Below are 23,963 nucleotides of genomic sequence, written 5' to 3'. Positions count from 1 at the left end.
CAAAAGCAGGGGAGGTGGGGTGGTTGGTGGGAAAGTGCCTGGGTTCTCAGTCAACAAGACACCCCATCCCACACTAAGCGGTGTGACACTTGGCAGGTTGACCTTCTACACTTTAGTTTCCTCATGTAGGCAGGGAAGGTGGTGGGTGGTGGTGCTTACTTCATGGGTTTCCTGTTACAATTAAATAGGATAATACAGGTCAAGTATGTAGCACATGCAAGACACAGTAGGGTATAGTAGCATACAAGTAGGCAGCATGTCCAGGCAACCATTGAGTTGTCCCAGTTGGCTACTGACTAGATCTTTTGGGAAGGAGGAGGGGCTGAGGAGGGTTCAGGAAGGGGGAAGGAGATGAATTGCAGACTTTACAGTGAAGACCTTTGTGCCACACCAAGGAATCCGAGTTCTTATTCTGTGGCAATGAGGAACCACGAAGTTTTAAACAAGAAGAGTGGCACACAAAAAGCTGAGTTTTAGAAATATAAGAGGCAGTGCAGAAATGGACCAGAGAAGGGAGAGAATGAGGCTGTGGTAGTGGTAGAGGTGAGACAGGATGGGGACAAGAACTAGGATGGTGATGGTAGGACTAGAAGGCAGAGAATGGATACAAAAGGCATAACTGGACACTGGGCAACAGGACTTGGAAGTCAATTGCATGAGCTGGGTGAGAGGAAAGGATTCAAAGAGTACCTGCTCTGCTTTCTCATCTGTAAAATGTACCTAACTCATGGAGTTTTGAGAAATACATGAAACAGTAAACAGTATGTGTAAAATCCTCAGGACTGTGCTTGACACATGGTAAACATTAAAAAACAAAACAAAAACAAAACCATGAGCTATTGTTCTCTCCACAGTTGTATTTCATACTGTAAAGTAAAAACTGAGTGTCTGTTTTTATGCAGGAACCTATGACTCTCAACGTGAGCGGCTCTCGCACACTGAGCTTGTGAGAGTGGGGACTGACTCTGGAATCTCTAGGCAATGAATCTGAGTAATGTCACCTTGGGGAGCGCTCTGTCTGGCTTCCAGCCAACCTCCTTCTAGCAACACATACTCTGCATCACTGTGTACTGTAATTTTCTTTTTTCTTTATACTTCTTCAGGGTTGACCCAAAACTTCACAGTCTACCTAGTGAGTTGATTAACAGGGTTAGCCATAGGCTGGAACAGTGAGTGTGAGTCTAATGAAAATAGATGTAAGATAGTTTTACAAATAGACTCCCAAACCTAGCTAGTTTAGTTGTATAAGATAGGACATGGTTAGGAACACACAAATAAGGTTTAGTGATTCTAGTTGGCCACAAATGGATTATGAAGAGTCAGTATATAATGAGCCTGCTCACCCCACCCTGGCAATACAACGTAATATTAGGCTACCTTGAAAAAACACAATGTCCCTAACCAGTAAAGTGATGGTTCATATCTTCTGGAAAGTGTCCAGGTCCTTCAAAGTACATATAAAATTGGGAGAGGTATATGATGCACTGGGAATTAATTTCTTGATCTGTCCAGATGCTGAAAAAAGTTGAAAGCATGTTAGTGAGGAATAGTTGAAAGAATTGAGATGCTTTAGCTGGGAAAAGAGGATCTGGGGAGGAAAAGCAAACCAGCTACAATTATTTGAATGGCTATAGTAAACAGAAAAACTTGTCCTATGTGTTCCCAGAAGAATAAGGGCCAAATAGATGCAAACTGCAGAAAGGAGGATTTCGTATAATATAAAATGAGCTTACTAAGAAATAGAAAGTACTCATTAACAGAATGTGCTCACTCTCTTGATATGTTTAAATTGAAGCTGATGTCTCTTGGTGTGTTCTTTCATTTGTTCCTTTATTCAGGAAGTGATATATTCATCCCTATTTTATATAGTGAGTGTCAGGCACTGTTCTTTGAAAACTTTAGTGTATTAACTCATTGAGCTCTGAGAACAACCTTGTGAAGTAGGTATTGCACTTTATAGATGAGAAGGCACAGAGAAGTTAAATGCTTATTCAACACCCCCAAAACTAGTAACAGGAAGAGCCTGGACTGCTTTTCTAGTGGTGCTGGGTTTAAGCTGTAGATGTGTGACTTATATTGGGTGAGAGGTTGGACCAGATTAAACCTCTTTGAACTGTCAAGATTGTATGATCATATTTATTGAGCCCTCACTGTATTAAAGAGAATGTGTAGTAATTATAGTAAAACCCCCATTTTCCAGTACCTAACAAAGAGTTTGCTCTAAACCGCTGATCTTTACCTCTGGTTCCTATTCTCTGGCTGCCCAAAAGAATTACACAGGGAGTGAGATCGTAAGAATAGTATGTTGTGAAACATTTTCCAAGTGATTCTAAAGTGCAGCCAGAGTTGAGAACCGTGGGTATAAAAGATCTCACTTAATATTTACAATGATTCTGCCAGAAAACCTTATCATCCCCATTTTACATATAAAAAGACTAACAGGTTAAGGGATGTTAGGAGCTTGGCCCTTGGCCAAGCTAATCTTTCTTTCTTGATCAAACAAGAGACCAAACAAGTGACCAAACAAGTCTCTCTGGCATCAAAGCCTCACCAGGTTACAACTTCCCAATTCCTTCATTCTAAAAGAATTAAAATGAACAAAAAATCAAGAGAGGGTGTCATTGTTATGTCAGTGCAAGAAAACAGATGGATTAAAGTCTATGTTCAGAAGATGAAGATAGGTGATAATCATCGTACCCTCTCATGCACTGATCATATAGTGTAGATCATAGCTGCTTTGAGATATATCTTTGTTTGGAGATCAGAATGGTATAATAATGCAGTAGTTCAGTTAATTTTCATAGTAGTCTTATAAGAATTTTTCTCTACATTCCAATTTTACACCTGAGGAATTGATGTAAAGTTTTATTAGGTAGTTATGCAGCAAAACTGGGATTCAAACCTGAATCTAACCACAGGTCTGATCCAAATAGAACTTCTACTCTACCTGCCAGCCATACCATAGACGAATGCTGAGGAAACAGGCAATGTTTAGTGCAGGGAAAGGAAGACTTAGAAGAAAGATATAGTAGGTGTTCTCATCTACAAGAGCTGAAACAGAGAGAGAGGACAGAGAAAACTTCTCATGTCATTCCTCTCCTTAAAGACCTTCAGTGGCATTCAATTGCCATAGAAATAAGTTCTAAAATCCTTAGCAAAACTTAGAGACAGTTATATAATCTGCAACCTGCCTCCTCTTCAGTGTCCATTTTACTCTCCTGGTCTAGCCAGTAGTCTGCTTTCAGCCCTTCACAGACGCAAGCATCTCTCTGAAGCTCCCTCACTTCCCACTTCATGCCTGGCCAACCTCTTCTAATCTCCCATCTCAGATGCCTCTTTGCTAACTCCAGACATGGTTTCATCTTCTTGCTATATGTGCCCACAGCACCCTAATTTTTGTAAAACTCATTACATTTTAATTGCTTGTTTAATACCTGTCTTTCTAAACAAGCTCCACTAAGTTAAGGGCTGTATCTTTCTAGTTCAGTACTGTAATTTAGTGTAATAAGACTTGATACAGAGAATATGTCAACAAGTATTTAAATATTGAAGTTGATTAGCAACACCAGGGGAATTTGATGTTGGGAAGAGGAAGCAGGGGGGATGAACCCAAAGCAGGATGGCAGAGGGTTAATTTTAATGGTGGAGCATTTAGGGAATGATGATGGGCTTGGGTGGTGGTTCACTGTGGACCTCTGGAAAACCAGAGGGCACCATGGTAACAAGTTTGCTTGGAGGAAAGGAGTATCTGACTCTATTTTGCCACTCTGCAGAGGTCTCTGATGGTAGTTGTGGCCTCCTGCTGGTAAAGTCATTTCTGATACTGTGTAAACATATGATTGACAACATATATGGTGTTTGGTGCTTGTGGAATTTGTTGAGGGGAAAAAAAATTCTGATTTCTATTTTATAGCTCTCTCCCTTTCTCTGTCTCAATTTTATGCTTACAGAGAAAATGAAGGAACCAGATGATCAGGATACTGATGGGGGGAAATCAGATAGATCAAAGAGTGACAGAAGGCAGTCTCATTCCTCTAGATCTGCATCAAGAAGTAAGTAAAGATTATAGTATACACTAGGGTCTTTATTACTAAATTTAGATAAAATAATTTTTAAAGAATGCATGTACAAGTTTATATGACAGAAAAGTTTACTTGTTTAATTCCCTTACTAAACTCTTAAGTTGTTTAGGGGGCAGATTCTGTGTTTTAATCATTTTATCTCTAGCTTCTAAAGAACAGAGAAGCTACTGTCATCTCTATATTGATAATGACCCATCTTTGCATCTGGTCTGGCTCCTTCCTATCGGGTCTACAAGGTCTTTAATGGGCCCCTCTGATACAGTGTAGTGGAAAGAGAATTGGACTTCAGTTTTAAGTTCTGGGTCTACTATTTAGAGATGCTTGATCTTAGATAAATTATTTCAGCTTTCTGCGCCTCAATTTTCCTACCCACAAAATGACCATTGTAAGCTGTCTGAGAATTAAATTGGATACCATACGTGGAAGAATATCATCACATGTAGATAGAAGGGAAAGTGAAGAATTTTGTAATAGGATTTTTGAAAGACTGCTGGTTCTTTCTGACTGGGCATCATGGTGTGAGGTAGTTTAGTGGAATCTTGACTTTTTTTAGTTTCTAGTCCTAAGTCTAGCTTCAGAAATACAATTTTTACTATTCACCTAGAGGAGATCAGGTCCTGGGGAAATCAATTTACTTATGAATTGTACATTAAGTTCTTTCAGTTTATCTGAGGCATTATCTGGCTAATCCATGGTTTCTCCATATTATGTTTTATTTTAGGTGTTTATCTCTTCTTGCTTGGACTTTTATAACAAGGATCTCTACTCAAGTCATCCTGTCCATACCTCCACTAGAGTTATCCTCCCCAAATATCACTCTCTTCAACAAACTTCAGTTTGCATCTCTTTTGTTTTTTCCATTTACACTTTTCTCTGCTTCCTGCATTTATGACAGAGGATTGACTACTTTATAGTTTCCAGTCCTCTGCAACATTTTCCTGGATGGGTGGATTTAATGATAATGACCCTTTGTCCAGCACTGCTTGTTAGTTTTTTCTTTCCAATCTCCACTTTTCCTATCAGAGCCCTTCAACTAGGCTCAGAATATTCATTTTTAGAAAAATGATTTACTCCCCTTCACCTGTATTCACTCCCAATTCCATTATCCTAGCTGGCAGCCTTAATTCATTTCATGGCAGCTTGGGTATTGAGCTTTTAATATTGTAATCTAGAGACGGGAAATAATATTTGATTGTGATAGTCACATGGAAGAGCTAAGATATCTGTTCAGTGGTATTATTGGAGAATAGTTACCCAAGGGTCCCTCTTGGGGCAGTTCAAGAAATGGGGCCACATTTAGGTGTCCAGGATTATTTTCTTTCCATCCAAATGCATGAATCCTATAGAACCCTATCCTGTTGTCTTGTTGATTGGCTTGGCCCAACTTTCTTACCCCATTCATATTAGTCTTGGGCCTTGTTTCTCATCTTTTACCTTCATCTCAGCTAGATCTTAGCTCAGACAGTAAAGAATCTGCCTACGGGTTTGATCCCTGGGTTGGGAAGATCCCCTGGAGAAGGGAATGGCTACCCACTCCAGTATTCTTGCCTGGAGAATCTCATAGACAGAGGAGCCTGGCGAGCTACAGTCCATGGGGTCACAAAGAGTCAGACACGACTGAGGACTAACACTTTCACTTTCACAGCTATATCTGCTAGGTGGTTCCACTTATTTCTAGCACACTTACCATTTCTGCCTTGTTATTCTGAAACTTTACCTGGCCCTTTCACCTGCTTGACATGGTATATTTGAATCACACTCATGTTTGGACTTGATCTGAACGTTAGCTTAGACCTGTTAGTAGGTCTGTTTTATTCCCATTCCAATTCTCTTTCTCTTCTACCTTGTTCTAAAGGGAATAGTCTGACTTATTCCTGGGGTATCATTCAGAGATAAATAGTCATACCCAGAGAAGTTTATTCTTGTCTGTGCTTAGTCGCTCAGTCAGCTTTATTTATCTTTGACATAAAGTGAGGTGAAAGTTGCTCAGTCATGTCTGACTCTTTGCAACCCCATGGACCATATAGAATTCTCCAGGCCAGAATAGTGGACTGGGTAGCCGTTCCTTTCTCCAGGGAATCTTCCCAACCCAGGGATCGAACCCAGGTTTCCCACATTGCAGGCAGATTCTTTACCAGCCGAGCCACTAGGGAAACCCTTAAAAGGTCCTATATAAATAATAGGTTGGTCAAATCAAATTAAATTGAAAAAATGATAGCAGCATACCAGTCAGTCTTTTTTTCTTTACCTTTTACTTTCTTATAAGTCTGTTTTGGTAGGAAATAGACTGGTAATGAAGTGAAAATGGAGATTAACTCACAGGAAAAGCTTGAAACAATTTTTGTAAAGCTACAAGAGTGACCAAATAAAATGATTTTTGTAGGAATTTTTGAGTTTAAAATTCATTCAATTTAGAGTACAAACGAATTGGACATATTAGCTTCTTTGAAAATAAGAAAATATTTAATTCAAATTTAGAAATTATTAAAACAATTTATTTTTAATAGCTTCTATGAAAGAGGATCACAAGTCTATTGATGATACCACAGGTGAAGCATTTACTGAAGGGGAAGAATCATATATAGAGGATGATGAATCTTATGTGGAACATTTGGAAGGAAGTTCAAGTTCATTTCAAGATGATTATACAGAAAGCTTTGGAGGTAATTAGTTTTCTATCGGTGATTGTCCCTGTTTTAATTTAACAGTTGTAAATCCATAAAAAATGTTTGCAAGGTATGTGGGAGTGATAAAAGAAAGAACATAAAGAATATTCTGATAGGGTGGGTTAGCAGCCCTGGAGCTGTATATTTCATTTCTGAGAATCACATACTCATACTGGATTTTTCTGGGCAGTGGGATGGTATAAGGAGAGATCAACCCTACGTTAGTGAGAATAACTCTTCCTTGGAACTGATCATGTACTGTCTTTTGAGACTGCTGTAACCAGGTGCTCCCTTGTGGTGCATCCAGTGTTCAGGCCAGAAGTAGTAGTAACTGCTAGAGTATTATGGGCTAGATACATTCTTCTCATCTTCATGAAATATGATATTAGGATTGATCAGACACTCTTCTTAGTTAAAATATTTTTAACTTTTTAGAATCTCGGTATATGGAAACTCCTGCCCCAGATGCAGAGGAGGCAGAGGAGGAAGTTAAGAAGAAAATATCAGAAAGCTTCTTCTACGATTATATGGAGCTTGTCTCAATGCCTTTTGTGACTCCAGATTCAAACATACCACTGGATCTTCTTACACTTGTGTATCCACTCCAGTCATGTATAATTTTGAAATTTTAGCTCTTTAGGTCAGGGGTTGGCAAACTATAGCCATGGTCTTAATTTAGACTAAGCTTTTGTTAGAAGCCAAATAACCATAAAAAGAAATAATGCTTTTCTGGCTGTCATTTCAGGAGATCTGATGTGAAGGAAACCAGGAGGACTTTTATCCCCATTATCTCTACCAGCTTGGCACCCTTTCTCAGTGCCTGTCAAGTGAAAATCATTGATCTCCCTTCTTAAAACACTAACATGGCCATTCTCAGGCCTTAGTGCTTTCACATTATTTATCAGATAAGTTATAGAGAAGATAACCCTGAGGAGGAAGCAGGGAACAAAAGTACAGGTTTTAATAGGAGAATAAGAGTCTATAGAGAAATGTCAAATAGGATAATTAACAAGGGGATTTGGGGTTTGCTATCACTTTGTGATGTAGGTTTGTAAGGCACTGGTTTGAAGACAATTTCTATTAAGGCTTTTGTTTAGCAGTTTAGTATGCTTACCTTCCAAAGGGCAGTGGTTGTGACCACATGGCCTAAACACTGAGGTTTAGGCCCTTTATAAAAGGGGTGCTTACAGAGGTAGGGCAGTGTACTTCCTGACTCAGTTTTGCTTTTTATTTAAAAATTGAACAGATTGTTATTTTAGCTTCTAACTCTGTTTCTCTAATCCTAGGTATAACTAAAACTAATTCACCGTGAAACTTATAACCTGGAGTTTTCTCTCTTGAGGGCCTTTTTAAAAAAAATCTGTAGCCCTTGGACAAGTTACCAATGAAAGATCTGTGGCCTTCTAGCCTATTTTTTCAAATGAGGTGGTTTATTAGTCATCTAGAAGCTTCTCCTGACATGCACATGCTCAGATAGCTTCCTGGACCTACTGGCATTATTTCCATGAGGACAGGGCCTTGGGCATATGTACTCTGAAAAACTTCTCAGGTAATTTTCACTGTGCTGCCTTCTCCTGACTGTCAACACTAGGGACTTGCTGCTTCAGAATACAAGGATCTCTGTTTTAGAGAGAGATGCCGAGTTTATAAATCAGGGAGTCAGAGAGATCTTGACTTTTGACTCAGTGCATGAATCCTTTCTACTCATGCTGGATGAGTGAATGTATGAGCTTTGGGCTTGTCTTGATCACTTTCAAAACCAGCGGATCCCATTTTTTAATAGCTTCCATTATTAGAGAGCTCCTCCAGATCTTGAATCAAAATCTGCCTTTATGGATATCCTGCATTAGACTTTGTCCTACTCTCTAGAGATGGAACAAATAATCTCTATTTCTTGTGAGAAGCTCCAAGAAGTCAGCTGTCCTGTGTTCCCCAGATACTTTTAAAATTCTTTATATATATCAGACTTAACATTTGTGTCTTCTAAATAAACGTGTAATTTATAAAATATCACCTAAGCCACAGCATAACTTGTAAAAGACACTAAACAGAACTTAAGATAGTATTTAAACATCATTTTAAAGTGGAGGTCCTAGATGGCTATGGACGGACAGTGAAGTCCCTAGGCCTTTGGTAAGAAGTTAAGAAAAGATGCCAGAAGAAAGGATGAAGTGAAACACAAGGGAGTTGGAGATGTATCAGAACACATTTTTACATTTTCAGAGCTCTGCTTATGGACTGCCTTGTCTTCTGGGTTTAAAAGGGGGAGTTCAGACTCTAGTTATGCATTCATTTATTTATTCATTTAGCCTAATAGGTTCAAGACTCTGGTGGGCATTCCAGGAAACAGATAAATGAGAAGCAATCTCTGCCCTCAAGCAGGTTGTGATTGATTTAGAAAAAGAGTGTCTGGGAAGATACAGTCTTACCCATTCTGCATTTGAAAGGGCTCTCAATCAATGCAGCTGCAAGGCAGAAAGAGTTTCCCCCTTGAAATCAAAGATGATAATATTAGATTAATGAGCATGTCTCTGATTCTCTACTATCATCCAAATTAGTGAGGGGATTGTACCTCATTTCTCCTTTCATAGTTACAGATGTACCTCCAGCCCTCTAGAGTGTTACACTGGTATCTGGGAAAGGGGAAGAGAGAGGAAGAAGGAAAGATGACAGCAGTGACTAAGGAGAGGGAAAAGGAGGGTAGGCAGGACTTCCTGCCCCATACCAGGCTCTGTCAAGGCTGTCTATTGTCACTCTGCTTATTTAACTTACATGCAGAGTGAGTGCAAGCGTGCTAAGTTGCTTCAGTCATGTCTGACTCTTTGTGACCCTATGGACTGTGGCCCGCCAGGCTCCTCTGTCCATGGGATTCTCCAGGCAAGAATACTGGAGTGGATTGCTGTGCCCTCGTCCAGGGGATCTTCCTGACCCAGGGATCAAACCAGCATCTCTTGTGTCTCCTGCATTGGCAAGTGGGTTCTTTACCACTAGCACCACCTGGAAAGCCCTATATGCAGAGTGAAAGTGAAAGTCACTCAGCCATGTCTGACTCTCTGCAACCCCATGGACTATACAGTCTGTGGAATTCTCCAGGCCAGAATACTGGAGTGGGTAGCCTTTCCCTACTCCAGGGGATCTTCCCAACCCAGGGATCAAACCCAGGTCTCCCACACTGCAGCTGAGCCACAGGGGAAGCCCATGTGCAGAGTACATCATGCGAAATGCCGGGCTGGATGAAGCACAAGCTGGAATCAAGATTGCTGGGAGAAATGTCAACATCCACAGATATACAGATGATACCATTCTAATGGCAGAAAGTGAAGAGGAACTAAAAAGCCTCTTGATGAGGGTGAAAAGAGAAGAGTGAAAAAGCTGGCTTAAAGCTCAACATTCAGAAAACTAAATCATGGCATCCAGACCCATCACTTCATGGCAAATAGATGGGGGAAAACTGGATACAGTCACAGACTTTATTTTCTTGGGCTCCAAAATCACCACAGAAGGTGACTGCAGCTGTGAAATTAAAAGACACTTACTCCTTGGAAGAAAAGCTATGACAAACCTAGATAGCATGTTAAAAAGCAGAAACTTTTGTCACTTATCCGACAAAAGTCCGTATAGTCAGAGCTATGGTTTTTCCAGTAGTTATGTATGGATGTGAGAGTTGGACTATAAAGAAAGCTGAGTGCTGAAGAACTGATGCTTTTGAACTGTGGTGCTGGAGAAGGATCTTGAGAATCCCTTAGGCTGCAAGGAGATGAAACTAGTCAATCTTGAAGGAAGTCAGTACTGAATATTCATTAGAAGGACTGATACTGAAGTTGAAGCTCCAATACTTTGGCCACCTTATGCGAAGAATTGACTCATTGGAAAAGACCCTGATGCTGGGAAAGATTGATGGCAGGAGGAGAAGGGGATGCCAGAGGATGAGATGGTTGGATGGCATCACTGACTCAATGGACATGAGTTTGAGCAAACTCTGGGAGTTGGTGAAGGACTGGGAAGTTGGGAAGCCTGGCATGCTGCAGTCCATGGGGTCAAAAAGAGTTGGACACAACTGAGTGACTGAACAATAACAAAAACCAGGCTCTGTAAACATAAGGGGCTATAGATTCTATTCTTTATTTGTGAGACAGTCCCAGGTATTCTCCATAAGGCAAGAATAGCTTCATCTAGATCTTAGATCACATATTCATTTGCATTTCTACATAAGATTCAATTTTAGACATTTGTGTCTTTAAATTTATAAAATTCCTTTTTCTTGTACAAATGCCTCTGAAATATTTTCTCTTTCTTTTTCAATTTAACTATTAGGCAATGAGATAGGTATAGTTACTTGTTGTTAGTTATAATTTATACTTCATAATTCAAATTACATTAGTTAAAATTTGATCATTTTTTAACATCCTACAGATCCTCTTGTTAAAATCTGTAATTTTTTTTTCTGGAAGTATTTACTAACAAATAAGAGCAATCCTCTAAAATCAGATTAAAAAGAAAACCTTGGGCTCAAAAAATAGCTACTTGTCCTGTGAACCTTCAACTTTTGTGTTCAGCAATGAATTCTTGGAAAATAAGAATCTATCTACTTAAGTTATACTATGTAATATATTTCTTTGCAAACTATAATTTTTTAATAGATTGATCACATTTAATTATTATAGTCATATTTTGGATTATATTAATTTGAGCTTGAGTATAGTAACAATGTACATTTGAAAATAGTTTACAGCTCAATTTTTTAAACCTATTTTGAATTAGCAAAGTTACACTCTATAGCATAAATGCACACACATTCATCTATATACATGTGTATACTAGTGATCCCAGAAAGGAAATGTTAGCCTATTTATTTTATGTACTTATGTACTATATGTTATTTAGTCAATTTTCATTATTTTTCATATGATTAAATTTAAGTTATAGTCATGTGAATTTATTAGAGTAGTCACTATCACTGGTGTGTCAGAATTTCACTAACATGTCAGAATTTTAAACATCTTGTCTTTTAGCATCAAGGAAGAGGCCTATGGCTTCCTGGTGGCTCAGTGGTAGAGAATCTGCCTGGCAATGTAGGAGACGGGGATTTGACTCCTGGGTGAGGAAGATCCCCTGGAGGGGGGCATGGCCACCCACTCTGGTAGTCTTGTCTGGGAAATCCCATGGACAGAGAAGCCTGGCGGGCTAGAGTCAATAGGGTCAAAAAAGAGTTGGACATGACGTAGTGACTAAACAACAACAGCAAGAGGCTATGTGACCCTTTTACCGTATTGAGACAACAAACCGAACAGGCTTTGGGAGTACAAAGATAACAGACAGACCTGCTTTCATATTATAATGTTGATTTAGTTTTAGCAGGAGAGAGGAAAATGAAATTATTTAGGAAGCTCCTTTGCTCCTTGGTGGTGGATTAGTCACTAAGTCTGTCCGACTGTTGTGACACCATGGACTGTAGCCTGCCAGGCTCCTCTGTCCATAGGATTCTCTAGGCAAGAGTACTGGAGTGGGTTGCCATTTCCTTCGCCAGGGGATCTTCCTGATCCAGGAATTGAACCTGGGTGTCCTGCATTGCAGGCAGATTCTTTTTTTTTTTTGCAGGCAGATTCTTTAATGACTGAGCTATGAGGGAAACCTATAGTACTCAAATTGAAAGTTCAACTTTATTTTTTATTGAAAACAAAATTAAAATTAATGTGCTTTCAGGGTTTTCCTAGGAAAATTAAATTATTAGCTTAGAGTATGAGAATTTTCATGTAATTTAAAAATAAGGTTACATTAGTAATACATTAAAAAACTCTGTTTTGGCATAAAATTTAGCTACTAAGGGTATGGGTTTAAAAAATATATTCATTTCATTGCTTACCCACCCTCCCACCCCCCACCCATGGTTACTTTGTTTCACTTCTTTTCCTTAGCCACTTACCCACAGACATTCCTTTGGTTATGACTGCAGAAAGCGGGCCAACTTACAACTTCTGGAAAGCAATACCGTGATGTACATAGCTGGGAACCAGCTGATTTTTCTGAATTTGAAAACCAAAGAACAGACCTACTTGCGAAGTAGCAGTGGAATAGGAATTGGTGTCATTGGGGTATGTCTTTGGTAACTTAGGAAAAAAATCCAACTGTGTGTTCGTTTGAAGTCTTATGGGATTGCATGAGGTGCAAAGCAATCTTTATTCTAAGGCATTTTCAATTTGTGATTACAACCACTACATTCACTGACATTAGCTCCATGCAATATTATACTATTTATATTGATAATAATATTGTCATCTCATTTTGCAGATAAGGAAATGTGGCTAATAGAGGTTGAGTGACTTTCCTAGAGTCATGCAGGTTTTTTCCATTAAATGCTATGTTGCCATTCTGCAAAATTACTAAGATGAATGATATGAGTGGTAATTCATGTAATAATTAGAACTAAATGCCAGATAAAATGCAAGTATAGAGTTAAACATTAGGAGATGAAGTATAATTGTCTATTCAGTAATTTCAAGTAGTCGACAAAAAAATGTGTGATTTCAAGTCTGTCTCTTCCTTCCTCCCAGGTGTCTGTCTCCATTAGTCATTTTCTCTCTTGTATCTTCACCCTCTACTTCCTTGGGCATCCTCAGCATGAAAGCATACTATTAAATCAACTTGTTCTCATTTTAAAAGGCCCCTCTCTGGGACTTCACTGGGGGTCCACTGGTTACCCTCGTTGTGGAATTAAGATCCTGAAAGCCTCAAGCCCTGATTTAAAAAAAAAAAAAAAAAGACAAACCCGTTCTAACCATGCATTCTCTTTACCTGCTGACTTTTAAAAATATATAATTAAAAAAATGTACTTTTGGCTCTGCTGGGTCTTCGTTGCTGCATGGGCTTTTCTGTAGTTGCAGAGAGCAGGGGCTACTCTCTAGTTGTGTTGTGTGGGCTTCTCATTGTGGTGGCTTCTCCTGTTGCAGGGCACAGACTCTAGGGCACCAGGGCTTCAGTAGTTGTGGCTCCCTGGCTCTAGAGCACAGGCTCAAGAGTTGTGACACATGGATTTAGTTGCTCTGTGGCATGTGGGATCTTCCTGGATCAGAGGTTGAACTCGTTTCTTCTGCATGGGCAGGCAGATTCTTTACCACTGAGCCACCAGAGAAGCCCAACCCCCTGATTTTTGATCTTTCCCTCAAAGCTGAACTTCTGCTGTCTTCTTCCTATCACCTCACTAAGATGGCCAATGACCCTATTAGTGGCCACATCAAAAGAATACCTTTCTAACTATCTCACCTGACCTCTGAATAGCAATGGCTTTTCGCTTGGTTGTTTCTCTACTCTGTGCTTCTTAAAATAGGCGTCCCAGATCTGTTCTTACCGGTAACAGGCAGCCTGAGGGGTCCTCTCAGCGTCACTGGTGTCAGGAGAAGGGCATCTGTTGAGATTAATCTGTGAGAGACCTCACAGGGAAAGGGAAAGGAGGAGAAATGGACAGGATGTGGGGCTTATACAAGCGGCAGTTCCCTATGAGATGCTCAAGAGGGTTTCTAGAGGGATCGTGATCCGAACATCTAATCCTTCCCTTGTGCTTCCTACTGGTTGTGAGCAGACCAGACAGAGCTAGTGCAGAGCCTGCTGTGCAGAAATGGATGTAAACTTACTGAAATTGTGAAAGATACAATATTTCTAAGTCAGATGCAAAGGAAATACAGTAAATATTCCCTGGATAAACTATTTGTGTCAATGAACAAAAATAACAGGAATGAACATACGATTCCATCCAATGTATATGGCTATCATTTGAAATATTGAGATATTTATTGCTGGTTAGGTGAAATTTAAAAAATTGTGACACAGCTTACTCTGAGACATGAATTTTCTATTCAAGAAGGTAGGTTGATTTATATGCAAGGTAAACAGTCTGACTTAGTTGGTTTCAAACAGCAGTCCCCAGATTCAGCAGCACCAGCATCACCTGGGAAACTGATAGAAAAGTAAATACACAATCTCAGATCTAAGCCCCAATTTACTGACTTAGACACTCCAGTGTTAAAGCTTGAAGTCTATGCTTTAATAAGCCCTTCTTGTGATTCTGATGCCTGCTAAAGATTGAGACCCACCATTCTAGCTCTTCAGATGGCAATTTAAAAAATTGTAGTTAAACATGACTCTGTTAATGAAAGTAAAACTTAAGTGTGTACCCTTCTAGCTCTCAGTTTAAATTATATCCACTATCAAGTATTTCGTAGATGTCCAGCTTTGAGTTTTCTGTTAGAGTGGATCCTAGTAAACCAATTATAAAGTAACAGGTTCTAAATACTTATTAATGTAACTATTTATATGAATATCTCCCTTTTAATACTTTAGTGACCTTTTGTTTTTTATAGGTTCACCCTGATAAAACTTATTTCACAGTAGCAGAAAAAGGAGTTTTCCCAAAGATAATCATTTATGAATATCCTTCAATGAGGCCCTATAGAATCCTTCAAGGTGAGTCTTAGAATCTTTAAAATATCGCATGTTTAAGGTGAACAGAATTCTCAAGATGACCTCACATTACTGTAGCAGTCAGGGTCTGCCAGAGAAACAGAACCGGTTGGAGAGAGAAGAGAGATTTATTTGAAGGAATTGGCTTATATAATTGGGGGCTGGCAGATCTGAAGTTTGTAGGGCATGCTCACAGTATGGAAATTCTTGGGCAGGAATTGATTCTATGTCTTCAGGCAGAATTTCTTCTTCCTGGGAAGAAGAACTGGGAAACCCCAGTTCTGCTTCTAGGTGCTTTCAGCAGATGGGATGAGGCCCACTCAGGTTATTAAGGATGATCCCCTTTTTGGTTCTTTCTTAGGATTTTCATCTCTTTGCAAACATTGCTCTTAATGTTGGCTGCTTTATCCATTAGAGCCCTTAGCATGTTAATTGTAGTTGTTTTAAATTCCAATCTGATAATTCCAGGATCTATGCCATGTGTGGTTGTGATGAATGCTTTATCTCTTCAAGTTGTCTTTTTTTTTTTTTTGCTTTTTGGTATGTCTTGACATTATTTCTGAATAGCGAGACATGATGTATTGGATAAAAAGAACTGTGGTAAACAGGTGTTTGGTAACCTGGTGGTAGGTTGCAGGGGAAGGAAAGAATTCTTTAGTACTATGATTAGGTCTCATTTTTTTGGTGAGCCTATGCCTCTGAACTGTGAACTTCACAAACATTTCTCAGCATTTTCTCCCAGCTTAGGTGGGAGAGGATGGCTAGAGTGGGCTGGGTTGGATATTTCCTTCTGCAGGGCAGTTCAGTTCAGTTCAGTCGCTCAGTCGTGTCCGACTCTTTGCGACCCCATGAATTACAGCACGCCAGGCCTCCCTTTCCATCACCAACTCCCAGAGTTTACTCAAACTCATGCCCACTGAGTCGGTGATGCCATCCAGCCATCTCATCCTCTGTCGTCCCCTTCTCCTCCTACCCCCAATCACCCCCAGCATTAGGGTCTTTTCCAATGAATCAACTCTTTGCATGAGGTGGCGAAAGTATTGAAGTTTCAGCTTCAGCATCAGTCCTTCCAATGAACACCCAGGACTGATCTCCTTTAGGATGGACTGGTTGGATCTCCTTGACTCTCAAGACTCTCAAGGGTCTTCTCCAGCACCACAGTTCAAAAGCATCCATTCTTTGGCGCTCAGCTTTCTTCACAGTTCAACTCTCACATCCATACATGACCACTGGAAAAACCATAGGCTTGATTAGATGGACCTTTGTTGGCAAAGTAATGTCTCTGCTTTTTAATATGCTTTCTAGGTCGGTCATAATGTTCCTTCCAAGGAGTAAGTGTCTTTTAATTTCATGGCTGCAGTCACCATCTGCAGTGATTTTGGAGCCCCCAAAATAAAGTCTGACACTGCTTTCACTGTTTCCCCATCTATTTGCCATGAAGTGATGGGACCAGATGCCATGATCTTAGTTTTCTGAATGTTAAGCTTTAAGCCAACTTTTTCACTCTCCTCTTTCACTTTCATCAAGAGGCTTTTTAGTTCCTCTTCACTTTCTGCCATAAGGGTGGTGTCATCTGCATATCTGAGGTTATTGATATTTCTCCTGGCAATCTTGATTCCAGCTTGTGCTTCTTCCAGCCCAGCATTTTCTCATGATGTACTCTGCATATAAATTAAATAAGCAGGGTGACAATATACAGCCTTGACGTACTCCTTTTCCTATTAGGAACCAGTCTGTTGTTCCATGTCCAGTTCTAACTGTTGCTTCCTGACTGCATATATTAAGAAGAGGTGGCAAGAATACACAGAAGAACTGTACAAAAATGATCTTCACGACCCAGATAATCACAATGGTGTGATCACTCACCTAGAGCCAGACATCCTGGAATGTGAAGTCAGGTGGGCCTTGGAAAGCATCACTACAAACAAAGCTAGTGGATGTGATGGAATTACAGTTGAGCTATTTTAAATCCTGAAAGACGATGCTGTGAAAGTGCTGCACTCAATATGCCAGCAAATTTTGAAAACTCATCAGTGGCCACAGGACTGGAAAAGGTCAGTTTTCATTCCAATCCCTAAGAAAGGCAACCCCAAAGAATGCTCAAACTACTGCACAATTGCACTCATCTTACATGCTAGTAAAGTAATGCTCAAAATTCTCCAAGCCAGGCTTCAGCAATATGTGAACTTCCAGATGTTCAAGCTGGTTTTACAAAAGGCAGAGGAACCAAAGATCAAATTGCCAACATCTGCTGGATCATCAAAAAAGCAAGAGAGTTCCAGAAAAATATCTATTTCTGCTTTATTGACTACGAGAAAGCCTTCGACTGTGTGGATCACAATAAACTGTGGAGAATTCTGAAAGAGATGGGAATACCAGACCACCTGACCTGCCTCTTGAGAAACGTGTATGCAGGGCAGTTAGGCTGCTGATAAACCCCAGCTGTTCAGGCTCTGGTTAATTGGTTAATGAGTTTCCCTTGAGGGCAGACCTTATTAAGATCAGAGGACTCTGGGATATTTCAAAATGGCTCCTTTCTCCCTCCCTCTGCTGGAAGCCCAGAGATTTTTCCTGGATATTTTTAGTTTAGAAATCTAGTCAAGCTCCTGGAGATAAATCTCACAATATTGTTGGGGCCACCTTGTGACTGGTTCCCCTGGAGTTTTTAATTCTCAGACCTGTCCACACTGAGCCTCCTGCAATCAGAGATCAGGTTTTATTGTCCAGAGTGGTTCCTCAAGCTGTTTTGGCTGTTTCTGCTTGGAAGTCTCTGCTGTGGTGACTTGAGTATCTCTATATTTTCCTGTCAGTCTCTCCGTTCTCAGAGGCAAGGCTTTGCCCCGGTTTCTTCCCTCTCTTACAGATTCAAGAAGAGCTTTTGATTTTTTCATCTTTTCAGCTTTTTACTTGTTGTTAGGATGGAATGGTAACTTCTTAGCTCCTCACATGCATAAGCAGAAACCGAGAGTCATCATTTTTATTTTGTGAAAAATTCAGTGGCAGATTTTAAATTGACTTCTCTCTGCTGTCTAACATGTTTTTGTTAGACATGTTGTCTAACATGCCTTTCCTGCTTCATAAAATAGAATATATTCTCAATGTATTTTTCTCAGGCAAAATGTGGTTAAGACTTCTTCACCCTTACCCCTTCCCTCCATATCATATAATACATTCTCCAGCCAGAAGTGATGAATGGTTTTGAAATTGTTTCTTTAGGGGATTCTTGACATTCTTCCACCAATGCACATCACTATGGGTGTTCTCTCTTGCCTTTTTATTTTTGAAATAATACAGTTTTGAAAATGAAATGCTGTCTCTGTTATTAGACTCCCATTCATCTCCTCATCCTTTCAGATGGAACTGATCTGGCCTATGCATACGTGGACTTTAACTTCGATGGTACCCTGCTGGCTTCTGTTGGTGGCAGCCCTGATCACACCCTGACCATCTGGAACTGGAAAGAAGAGAAGCCTCTACTGAGGACAAAAGCTTTCTCCCAGGAAGTTTTTAAGGTTACTTTCAATCCTGAAGATGACGAGCAGCTCACTACCTCAGGATCAGGTCACATCAAGTAGGTCGCGCACATGATACAGATGCTAGTCTTTTATTGTTAGGATCTTTTCTAAGAGGTTTGATCATCTGGAGATGACGTTTGCTGATGTTAACATTAGGATACTTTTTAAATGCGTTATGTTGAAAACTAACTATAGTGCAACTTTTCTAGTTGGTTATGGAGATTTTATTACTGAAAACAGCATAGATAAAAGAAGGGCTTTGAATTTAGCCTTCTGCCTTCTTATAGGCTTCACTTCCTGAGAGAGTTTGTGTAATATCTTACTAACATTGATTGGCGTGCTGTGTCCAAGTTCATACTGTGCTTTCAGACTGACTATTCAGTGTGTTGAAGTGATTCTGTATGATGGACAAGTCATTTTGATGTTCCTGAACTCAGTCTTCACTTGTGAATTGAGAGTTACAACAGAGAGTTATACTCTTGACACCTGACTCTTAATACTAAATGGTAGCAGAGCCTATTCTTGACCTCTGATATCTGGGTATTTTCACTGTATCACACACTGTTCTTTGTTCAGGATGGAATGATTTTGTCTTTTATTTAACAACCTTCTGGCACTACTCTCAAGTTGCCCATAACTTGCTTCCAGTATCTCATTATGAGAAATAATCTATCCTAAATTCTTTTTATTCCAACTTAAAACTGGTTTTAAAATATAGAATAATTGAACAGATTTTTGAATCTTGAGAAGTCTCAGCTAGCTCTCTGCTAACTATGGGTTGAAAAACCTTAATTTTCCCATTGCTTACTAAAGTGTATATTTTCTATGTACTATATCTTTGGAGAAAGGCTTTAAAGGATTTCATGTGTGATGTGGTATAAAAAGAAATGCAGAGGAAATGGAAACATATGATCAAGGACCTACCATAGCCTCCGAGAAGGATGTTGATTGTTTAGGCTCTTGGCTTCATATTATTAACTTGTTAATACTGTCCATTATCTATTTTACATCCAGTTAGTAGGTCAGATTCTTTTTTCAACATAATTTTCTTCATTCCGACTATTCGTTTGTTTAGGTTATAAACAAGAAGATATTAGTAACTTAATATTTATTGATTTTATGTGCTAGAAACTCTTCCAAGAGTTTTTTTTCAACAATTTCATAAGGTTGGTGCAAGCAATATTCTCATTTTATACATAAGAGAATGAAGATACATATGTGATCAAGAAAATTACACAAAGTTACACAGCAAGTAAATTAGAAATTTTGGAAAATATTTACATCCTCTAAAGCAGTACTATGTAGTAGAACTTTCTTCCAGGGTGGGAGTGTCCTGTGCTGGTCAGTCTAGAGACACTGGCCATGTGCAGCTACTGAATTCTTGAAACTGGTTGGTCTGGATAAAACACTAATTTTTAAATTTTATTTTATATTAATTACTTTAAATCTAAATAAAAATAGTCAAACATATGGCTATTGCATAGGACAACACAACTCTAAAATGTAAGATTGACTCCAGTATCCTTGCCTGGGAAATCCCATGGACGGAGGAGCCTGGTGGGCCAGGAGGAGCCTGGTGGGCCACAGTCCACAGGGTCGCAAAGAGTCGGACACGACTGAGCGACTTTAAAAAAAAAAAAAAATGTAAGATTGACAAAGGCAGGAAATTTTTTCTTTTTGGACTACTTTGGTTGATGCCGAATTCATGTTGCCTAGAGCTTTGCCTGACAGGTAGTTGATGCTTAAAACAAATTAACTGAATGAATAGATAAATGAACTAATATGTGACTTTTAAATATGTAAATGATTGACATTAAAGTTAAAGTAAGATTTCTTTTAGGTACATTCAATCTCTCATTGTTTGCAGGTTCTGGGCAATGGCTCTAACATTCACTGGCCTCAAACTTCAGGGTTCACTGGGTCGATTTGGCAAAACAGCCACAACGGATATAGAAGGTTACATGGAGCTCCCAGATGGGAAGGTGAGTACAGTTGCTATTCTACAATAATGAAATTAATGAAATGAAGTGATGTACATGTATGAAAGCATGCTATACAGTCTAAAAAGCATTGCCAATATTGTCAATAACAGATACTATAATTGTAAATATAATGAGCCTTTAATTTTGCCTTTTCAGATTATCAGTTTTAATTCTGTGAAACTAGTCCACATGTACATATAATTTTGTATTTACTAAATATTATATGTACATAGAAAGTATGCAGGCATTTTCATATATTAATGTAGTGACATACTTGTCATTTTTAATTTTAATTATGTCATGGAGTTGCAATGTCTATAGTGTTTCTCTCCCTCCTGTCTTCTTCACCATTATGCTTCAAGAGGATTTACTGGGTCAAAGGTTATATACAGTCTTGCAGCTTTTGTTTTTATCACCAGATTATTGCAGAGTGTCAGACATGACTGAGTGACTATCACTTATTCACTCATTCACTATTATTCAGGAAGATTGAGACACTTTATAATGATATCTGCAACATTGCAGTTGTTTTTTTAAAAAAGCTTTTAATTTTGTATTGGGGTATAGTCAATTAACAATGTGAGTTTCAGGTGAACAGCGAAGGAACTCAGCCATACATATAAATGTATCCACTCTCCCCCAAACTACCCTTCTATCTAGGCTGCCATGTAACATTGAGCAGAATTCCATGTGCTATACAGAATTCCAACAAAGTAGGCTGTTGTTGGTTATCCATTTTAAAAATAGCAGTGCAACATTGCAATTTTAATCTTTTAGTTTAGTATTTTCTTCTTATAAAACTTATAGACATTTTGCCTGTAGGATAAATTTTCCATTAATATTGTATTTGGCTTCTTAGTAGGTTGAGTTGTGGGCTTCCCAGGTGGTTCTAGTGGTAAAGTACCCACCTGCCAATGCAGGAGACATAAGAGATGTGGGTTATATTAGTATTTGTGATCATCTCAAGTATAAGAAACTGCCAATATACAAATACTACTCTGAGAAACCAAATGGCCTAGTCATTGCCTAGTGGAAAATTATCAATTTGAAATAATGATGTATGGGAGGAAATAAAAAGCCTTGGATGCTGGCTAAATCATTAATTATATATCTAAACCTATAAGATGATGATAAATCATTCCAGCTTCAAATTCTACTAAGAATTAGGCTAAGATCAGTTCAGTTCAGTCGCTCAGTTGTGTCTGACTCTTTGCGACCCCATGAATCGCAGCACGCCAGGCCTCCCTTTCCATCACCAACTCCCAGAGTTTACTCAAACTCATGTCCATCAAGTGGGTGATGCTATCCAGCCATCTCATCCTCTGTCGTCCCCTTCTCCTCCTGCCCCCAACCACTCCCACCATAAGGGTCTTTTCCAACTAGTCACCTCTTTGCATGAGGTGGCCAAAGTATTGGAGTTTCAGCTTCAGCATCAGTCCTTCCAATGAACACCCAGGACTGATCTCCTTTAGGATGGACTGGTTGGATCTCCTTGCAGTCCAAGAGACTCTCAAGAGTCTTCTCCAACACCACAGTTCAAAAGCATCAATTCTTCAGTGCTCAGCTTTCTTCACAGTCCAACTCTCACATCCATACATGACCACTGGAAAAACCATAGGCTTGACTAGATGGACCTTTGTTGGCAAAGTAATGTCTCTGCTTTTTAATATGCTTTCTAGGTCGGTCATAATGTTCCTTCCAAGGAGTAAGCGTCTTTTAATTTCATGGCTGCAATCACCATCTGCAGTGATTTTGGAGCCCCAAAAAATAAAGTCTGACACTGTTTCCACTGTTTCCCCATCTATTTGCCATGAAGTGATGGGACCAGATGCCATGATCTTAGTTTTCTGAATGTTGAGCTTTAAGCCAACTTTTTCACTCTCCTCTTTCACTTTCATCAAGAGGCTTTTTAGTTCCTCTTCACTTTCTGCCATAAGGGTGGTGTCATCTGCATATCTGAGGTTATTGATATTTCTTCCGGCAATCTTGATTCCAGCTTGTGCTTCTTCCAGCCCAGTGTTTCTTATGATGTACTCTGCATATAAGTTAAATAAGCAGGGTGACAATATACAGCCTTGACGTACTCCTTTTCCTATTAGGAATCAGTCTGTTGTTCCATGTCCAGTTCTAACTGTTGCTTCCTGACCTGCATATAGGTTTCTCAAGAGGCAGGTCAGGTGGTCTGGTATTCCCATCTCTTTCAGAATTTTCCACAGTTTATTGTGATCCACACAGTCAAAGGGTTTGGCATAGTCAATAAAGCAGACATAGATGTTTTTCTGGAACTCTCTTGCTTTTTCGGTGATCCAGTGGATGTTGGCAATTTGGTCTCTGGTTCCTCTGCCTTTTGTAAAACCAGCTTTAACATCTGGAAGTTCACAGTTAACATATTGCTGAGGGCTGACAGAATGTGGTCCACTGGAGAAGGGACTGGCAAACCACTTCAATATTCTTGCCTTGATAACCCCATGAACAGTATGAAAAGGCAAAATGATAGGATACTGAAAGAGGAACTCCCCAGGTCGGTAGGTGCCCAATATGCTACTGGAGATCAGTGGAGAAATAACTCCAGAAAGAATGAAGGGATGGAGACAAAGCAAAAACCATACCCAGTTGTGGATGTGACTGGTGATAGAAGCAAGGTCCAATGCTGTAAAGAGCAATATTGCATAGGAACCTGGAATGTTAGGTCCATGAATCAAGCAAAATTGGAAGTGGTCAAACAGGAGATGGCAAGAGTGAATGTCGACAGTCTAGGAATCAGCGAACTAAAATGGACTGGAATGGGTGAATTTAACTCAGATGACCATTATATCTATTACTGTGGGCAGGAATCCCTTAGAAGAAATGGAGAAGCCATCATGGTCAACAAGAGAGTCCAAAATGCAGTACTTGGATGCAATCTCAAAAATGACAGAATGATCTCTGTTCGTTTCCAAGGCAAACCATTCAATATCACGGTAATCCAAGCCTATGCCCCAATCAGTAACGCTGAAGAAGCTGAAGTTGAATGGTTCTATGAAGACCTACAAGACCTTTTAGAACTAACACCCAAAAAAGATGTCCGTTTCATTCTAGGGGACTGGAATGCAAAAGTAGGAAGTCAAGACACACCTGGAGTAACAGGCTAATGTGGCCTTGGAGTATGGAATGAAGCAGGGCAAAGGCTGATAGAGTTTTGCCAAGAGAACACACTGGTCATAGCAAACACCCTCTTCCAACAACACAAGAGACGACTCTACACATGGACATCACCAGATGGTC

The 23,963-nt window shown here is 39.5% G+C and overlaps 1 protein-coding gene across 1 annotated transcript in view; it reads left to right on the top strand.

Moving 5' to 3' along the window:
- Nucleotides 1-23,963, top strand: part of CFAP44 (cilia and flagella associated protein 44) — a 145,739-nt gene that overhangs the window by 3,520 nt on the left and 118,256 nt on the right. Inside the window, exons 2-8 of the mRNA XM_043474858.1 lie at nt 3,951-4,052; nt 6,590-6,745; nt 7,184-7,343; nt 12,678-12,840; nt 15,103-15,205; nt 18,557-18,773; nt 20,585-20,699. Coding sequence (XP_043330793.1) covers nt 3,951-4,052; nt 6,590-6,745; nt 7,184-7,343; nt 12,678-12,840; nt 15,103-15,205; nt 18,557-18,773; nt 20,585-20,699 — 1,016 coding nt within the window. The remainder of the gene's footprint in view (nt 1-3,950; nt 4,053-6,589; nt 6,746-7,183; nt 7,344-12,677; nt 12,841-15,102; nt 15,206-18,556; nt 18,774-20,584; nt 20,700-23,963) is intronic.

This window comes from Cervus canadensis, chromosome 7 (assembly GCF_019320065.1).
Source record: "Cervus canadensis isolate Bull #8, Minnesota chromosome 7, ASM1932006v1, whole genome shotgun sequence".
NCBI lineage: Eukaryota > Metazoa > Chordata > Mammalia > Artiodactyla > Cervidae > Cervus > Cervus canadensis.
This window is presented reverse-complemented; position numbering and strand designations above follow the sequence as displayed.